This window comes from Cyprinus carpio, chromosome B7 (assembly GCF_018340385.1).
Source record: "Cyprinus carpio isolate SPL01 chromosome B7, ASM1834038v1, whole genome shotgun sequence".
NCBI classification, from domain to species: Eukaryota; Metazoa; Chordata; class Actinopteri; order Cypriniformes; family Cyprinidae; genus Cyprinus; species Cyprinus carpio.
The window spans coordinates 21,041,788-21,048,460 of NC_056603.1; the positions used below are offsets into that span (position 1 = coordinate 21,041,788).

Sequence of the window (6,673 nt, forward strand, 5' to 3'; positions counted from 1 at the left end):
GGCATAAGTGAATAATTTTATTGAGCAAGGTCACATTAAAATTGATCAAAAATTAAAGTAAATATTTTTATAGGGTACAAAGAAAAGATTTCTATATTTGTTTTAATTATTTGGTGTTCTTTTGAGCTTTCTTTCTATTCATCAGAGAATCCAAAAAAATTGTCACTATTTCCACTAACATTATTAAGCAGTACAAATACTGACAGTAATAATAAAAGTTGCTTGAGCACCAAATCAGCAGATCAGAATAATTTCTGAAGGATCATGCGACACTGAATATTAGAGCAAAAGCTGCTGAAAAAATTTCAAAATAAACGCAGCCTTGATGAGCATAAAACGCTTCTTTCAAAAACATTTTTAAAGAGATCTTACTGACCCAAAACTTTTCAAAGGTATTGTTATGTGAGTTCAGAATTATAATTATAATGAATTATTATTCATTATTTTATTATTATTGAATTATGAATTATGAATAATATTTAATCCAGAACGTGACAGCAAGATACATTTTTAATGAGTCGAAAAGAACACACATCACACCTCTGTTTATCAATTTGCACTGGCTACCTATAGCTCCTCGTATAAAATTCAAGCCATTGATGTTTTCCAACAAAACCATCACTGGCTCTGCACCCCTTTACCTAAATTCATTACTTCAGACTTATGTGCCCTCTAGAAGCTACCTTACTCAAATTCAAAATCACTTAATTGTGCCATCCCAAAGAGGCACAAAATCACTTTCAAGGACTTTTACAATAAATGTTCCCTCCTGGTGGAGTGACCTGCCCAACTCAATCCCAGCAGCTGAGTCCTTAGCCATCTTCAAGAATCGGCTAAAAACACATCTCTTCCATATTTATTTGACCCTCTAACTCTAGATTTTTAAAAAATTAATAAATAGATAAAAAAAAAAAAAAACTTGCCGCTTTTAGACTTGCACTCTATTCATTTACTAACTGCTACTAACACTAGCTTCTCTATTCTATTTCTATTCTATCTATTCCTTTTCTTTTTATTTATTATACAATTAACAAAAGCAAAAGGCTTCTAACACTTGCTTACTCTATCCTTTTTCTATTCTATCCGTTGTCTTTTTATTTATTATATAATTTAAGAAAAAAAAACTTGGAATGTGTACTACGATAAGCTAACTGAGACTTGTTATAGCGCTTGCATATCATTGCTCTTTTGTTGATTTTGATTGCTTCCATTTAGGGCTGCACGAATTATGACAAAAATCATAATTGTCGATTAATCCCTTGAAATTGTAATTGCGATTATTAATTACAATTATCACAATTTACACTGAATGATGTTTATACCATTGTTTAATGCAACTGTATGCCGTATTTTTATATTAAAATAAACAAGCTGAAAACATTAACTGGAAAACTTTTAGTGCTTTACTATAGTATTTAGCCTCAAATGTCAAATATACATCTGATTGGTTTCTTCTATAAATTATAAAAAAGTAAAAATATGAATGGTATTATAATTTTATACTAAAACTAAAATTCAAATAGTGCGAAAAACCCTAAAGATAACATGTAGAAAGAAAGAAATGCATCTTAAACACACAGAATAACATAAGTGGACTTTCTGATGATTAATTGCCGATTTGAACGATTACGTAATTGTGGCATCCATAATTGTAATCGCGATTAGAAATTCGATTAATTGTGCAGCCCTACTTCCATCTACTTTCATCATCCTCATTTGTAATTCGCTTTGGATAAAAGCATCTGCTAAGTGTAAATGTAAATGTGAACTGTCCAAACAAACTCAAACATATGAAATCATGATAGAAATATATTAGTATTGCATGATACTAAATATAATTTAAAAAGACAGCGAAACACTTACTGCATTACTGTCCTACATTCAATTAAAAAAATAAAAAATCTATCATAATAATAGTAAAAATAACTGTATAAATAATAAAATAAAAAAATAAATAATCTGAGATTGATTCCTTTAATGGAACATTCTAGATCTACTTTCTCTTTTCAAAAGAAAATTTAAAAGACTAGAGTTGCCAGATCAGTCGTTTTTAAATTAAAAGCCATTTCCCCTGGAGTCCAGTAAAATACTTGATCAAGGATCTGGCAAGCCAGGTGTTTTTACTTGCCATTTAGCAGATGGCTTCACCAATGGATATGGATCAGCCTAGACTTATTTACAGCTCCAAACCATTAGAAAAGACAGCAGCACACTCACGGTTCAACTCAAACACAGACTAACTACCATAAAAAGGCAGAAGAGTAGATAATGCCTTACCTCTTAATTAAACAAACACCTCTGCCTGTACTTAATCACTAAGGCCCCTCACTCTCCCTCTGTGCATCATAAAACAAAAGAGGCCTGACTAAGGGGACATTCAATGACCCCGTCCACACCACCATTCAACCTCCCCCCTTAAATCACAGGCTCTGTGGGGTCTTCTGCAGGGCCTGTGGCAAGGGAACAGGGTGGGCTGTGGGTGGCAGCAGTGGAAACACTGACACAGTGTTGCGGCAGAAAGTAATGCGCACGTGGATTAGCAGTATGATGGCCTGATCAATACCGGCAGTTCCAGCCATTAGGAATGCAGCAGAAAACGACCCCCTATGGCAATAAAGCACGGTGTCCGCCTGCTACTTCATTTGCTGCCTCCATTAGTGTAATGGTATCATTATCAACTGTGGCAGTATTTTTTCTAACACTCCCACCCTCCCTCGTTCCCTTGCCTCTTTGTCCGTCTTTTCAGATTTCGAGAATCAGAAGTCATGAGCTGCACTGCACTGCCTCCTTATTTTGTTTTATTTTTTTCTTTCTTTTTACATCACGGGATATAAATCTGCCCCTAGCGTGGCTTGAACACGAGTCTAATTATGTATTCCTGAGTGTGTTTTATGTTTCTGTCCGACACTGTTTCTCTATTATGGACTCATTAATAGGATGTAGGCATACGGTGACGGACGAAGAGGGGGAAAACGACAAGGGGGGCAGAAAAGCTGCTGATTACGCCGAAAGTGACACCACCTCCCGCTAAAACACCGGCTTCGACATGACAGCGGCTCGGCATTAGGACCTATAAATCGTTACTTTAACACTAATTTACAGAGGAACATTTTGTGGGAGAAATTGATTAATCAAGACTGGCTGTGTGGCCTCATAATCAGGCCTAAACTGAAGCTAGCTGTTAATTTAACAGAATTGCCAAGGGGAACACAAACCATTTTAATGAGTGTTCACGAATGAAATGGCCTAAACAGCTTTCTCCAGCAAACACACGAGCTGAGAAAGCCAATGAGCCGAAAACTCTCTGAATGATGGGCCGGGAGGAGCGCAAGCCTCTGAACATCTGGCAACCCTCTGTGCTCCTCACATACTCTGGCAGTCCGAAATAATGCATTTAGTTATTTTTATTAATATAGCTTTAATCTTTGTATATTTATCGACTATTTTTTTTTCCCAATCAAAAGCACTATTCTTCACAGTACAAGCAGAACATAATGTCGCACAGTCATCAAGAAAGGTGTCAAAAGCAGCAGCGGAGGCCAACAGAGTTGTGAGCTTGAAGAAATAAAACATGATGGACGAAAAAACAATAAAGTGCTTTTCTAATTTATAACTGTGAGGAAAGAAAAATAACAGGGCCCCCATTCTCCTGCAAATCCAATAAAATGGTCAAAATGGCATTTATAATTGAATAATACTTCAGTGGGATCTTTGTGGTCACCCTGGCAACATTAAAATCACCAACTCTGATTGTCCAATGTCCCTTTGTCTACTACTAAAACAGTATTTTTAGGTTGAAGGCCGTGTAAGGTCACTTCTAAAAGGATGAAGTCAGTTTTTAATAGGCTATTAGCCAATAGTATAGTCTCCCTCTTTTAGCGCATGATAATGGAAGTGCTCTTTTTATCATACATATGTGCCACATATGGTTAGGAAATGCCTGGCGAAGCTGAACTAAGGATAAAAATAATTCCTTTTTGAGACGGATAGTTCACAGGCCTTCTTCTGACATCCATCCACATCCTAGTTATTGGGCACAAATGCACACATGTTTATGGCTGGGACAACAATGTACTCCCTTTTATTTATTATTATGATTAAATGGACCCGCGTTTTATATTAAGGAACCGCAGGAACACACACCAGACCCTCAGTCTAGCTGCTCGGTGGTTTTCTTCCCATATCCGTTTATTTTTGTGAAGAAAGAGATAAGTCGAAATGAGATGGGGCAGGGTAGCAGACCTGTCTGTCTGTCCGTCTGCTCTACAGACCTGAAACCAGCTGGATCAAGTTCTCAGGGACTCATCTGGTTCCTGTGGCAGCTGCAATAAAGTGGAGGAACCACGTACTACACAGACTCCCTGCTGTCAGACAAGATCCAAACGCATGCCATCAGAGAGAGAGAGGGCAGACTAAAACAAAAAGGGAGAAAAGTGAGTGGGAAATGAAACAGGTTATAGAAAGAGAGAATTGAATAGAGAAACTGCTGACAGACCTTCTAGCAACTTGACTATACTACAGATAAATCAAACATACAGTCATTTGAAATGCAAACAAATTGCCACATTATATGTATTTTGATTATCAAACTAAACCATCTTAACCACAGACGAGTTTAGAAAGTGACAAGTCAACTTGTCAAGTACAATTATAAATAAATGTGACATTTTCAAATATGCTGACATGTTAAACATTACTTCCATCTAATGAAAACAATGATTAGAGATCAGTGCCAAAAGAGTAAAACTTAATTCTTGCAATTCTTCATTTGCGATGTATTAAAAAAATGATTACTTTTTTCAGAGATCACTAGTTTTTATTTGAGCTCAGCACCAGTAAATAACTTCATACTGAAACTGTTTTTTGTGGCATTGAAATTTTTTCCCTATCCAAAAAAAAAAAAAAAAAAAAAACACTCATTTTCAAATACTTCAAACCCCTAAGAAACTTGACACCTAGAATGCAGTATAGCAAAATATCAAAGGGTATATATTGGAAGTATAATTTCTTATCATTGTGCTAGCAACACCTAGGTCACAGGCTTGATTCCCAGGGAGTGCATGAACTTATAAAATATACCTTGAATGCAATGCAAAAAACTGTACAATAATAATATTACTGTCCATGTATCTAAAAAGGACTGTGTAATAATCAGGGTTTATCTTGAGATAAAGACCAATATACCACTGTATCTACTTTCAGGACCACATAGCTTCACACACTGATGCTTCACAAAATGCCAAAGTGAAAAAGCAACAGGTTCAGATAAATACAGCTGCACCATAAGTTATTTCTATTACACTGCTCCTCAAAAAAAAAACAAAGTACTCATTCACTTACCAACCAGCTCATTCATCCATCTTTTATTCAGAAAAAAAACTAATAAAAACAGGACCCGTGTGCCTCATGAGTAAACTAAATGCGGAATACTTGGTTTAGCTGAGACACCTGCAGAGTGACAGACACCTGGACACGCGTCCTGACTTCATTCATTAGCGCCACGACTGAACTCGCTGTACTGCTGCCACACAAGCCATTCCAGCAAAGTCAGTGTGTGGCAGTCATGAGAAAACACTCCCCCCGCGCTGTGCCTCAACACACACTCGCGTGCCGGATGACTGTGTGCACACACAGACCGAACTCATCGGATAAAAGAATGGAAACATTACAGGAGCGATCAGCAGCATCACATGCGCACTTCAAATGAACACACAGCAGCAACCAGCGCGTGCAACACCGCCACGGACACACTGAACGGTGTCTTACAAACTCCACAGCTATATGTGGTGCTTGGCGAACTGAGAGAAAACTACAAGCGATACCTTTCTCCTCTTTTCCCTCTCACTGTCATCCGATCTTTTCATGTTCCTGAAGTACTGTTTACGCTGCCTCGGTTTCATAGCGCGCAGAGCTGGGTGATGTAGTCTTTAGATTGTGCCGTTAGCCTGTAAACTTTTCTTGAGCTGATTTAAATATAATCTTAGCTATGTTTACGATATTATATGCAACATGTATGACAATGAACCTGTTGTCGTTATTTTACGTTGCTGTTTTGCTTTTGAGTCACTACCAGCATTCCGGTTAGGACTACATTTCCCAAAATCCTCGCGCCAGGAAAACCACGCTTGTAACGTGAGTCAAACCGGAAGTGGATATAGGCTCAGATGGGCTGAGAGAGGTTCCTAATGGATTTTATGCTCGTGCGGTGCTAGACGTGATGTTAAAAGAATGACTGTATTACTAAATGTGTAGAGTACATATTAATAGTGTATAACTAGCTCATAAAGCGAATTACTCTAAATGTTATATGTTATACTTTCAGATTGAACAAGATTACTACTTATATAAAGACAATCCTTTGTCACAATGACAATTGTAAATGTCTTTTCAAAATTTTCAGATAGAATACGATTATTACAGTTATTAGGACCAGGTTTTCTGACATTTTCACGAATATATATATATATATATATATATATATATATATATATATATATATATATATATATATATATATATATACACACACACACACACACACACACAGTAAAACAGAAAAAAATTCTGAGTGTGTGTGTGTGTGTGTGTGTGTGTGTGTGTATACATATATTGGTGCTGTCAAACGATTATTTCGATTAATTGCATCCAAAATAAAAGTTTTTATGTACATAAT

At 36.6% G+C, this 6,673-nt stretch overlaps 1 protein-coding gene across 2 annotated transcripts in view; it reads right to left on the minus strand.

Annotated features, from left to right (window-relative positions):
• Positions 1-6,103, minus strand: part of LOC109108396 (alpha-ketoglutarate-dependent dioxygenase FTO-like) — a 133,748-nt gene extending 127,645 nt beyond the window's left edge. Inside the window, exon 1 of one of the 2 annotated variants that reach the window (XM_042727870.1) lies at positions 5,823-6,099. In XM_042727870.1, the coding sequence (XP_042583804.1) occupies positions 5,823-5,900 (78 nt within the window). In that variant the 5' untranslated portion in view covers positions 5,901-6,099. Of the gene's footprint in view, positions 1-5,822 lie in introns of both variants that reach the window. The other variant, XM_042727871.1, reaches the window with a different exon arrangement.
• Between the last annotated feature and the right edge of the window lie 570 nt (positions 6,104-6,673).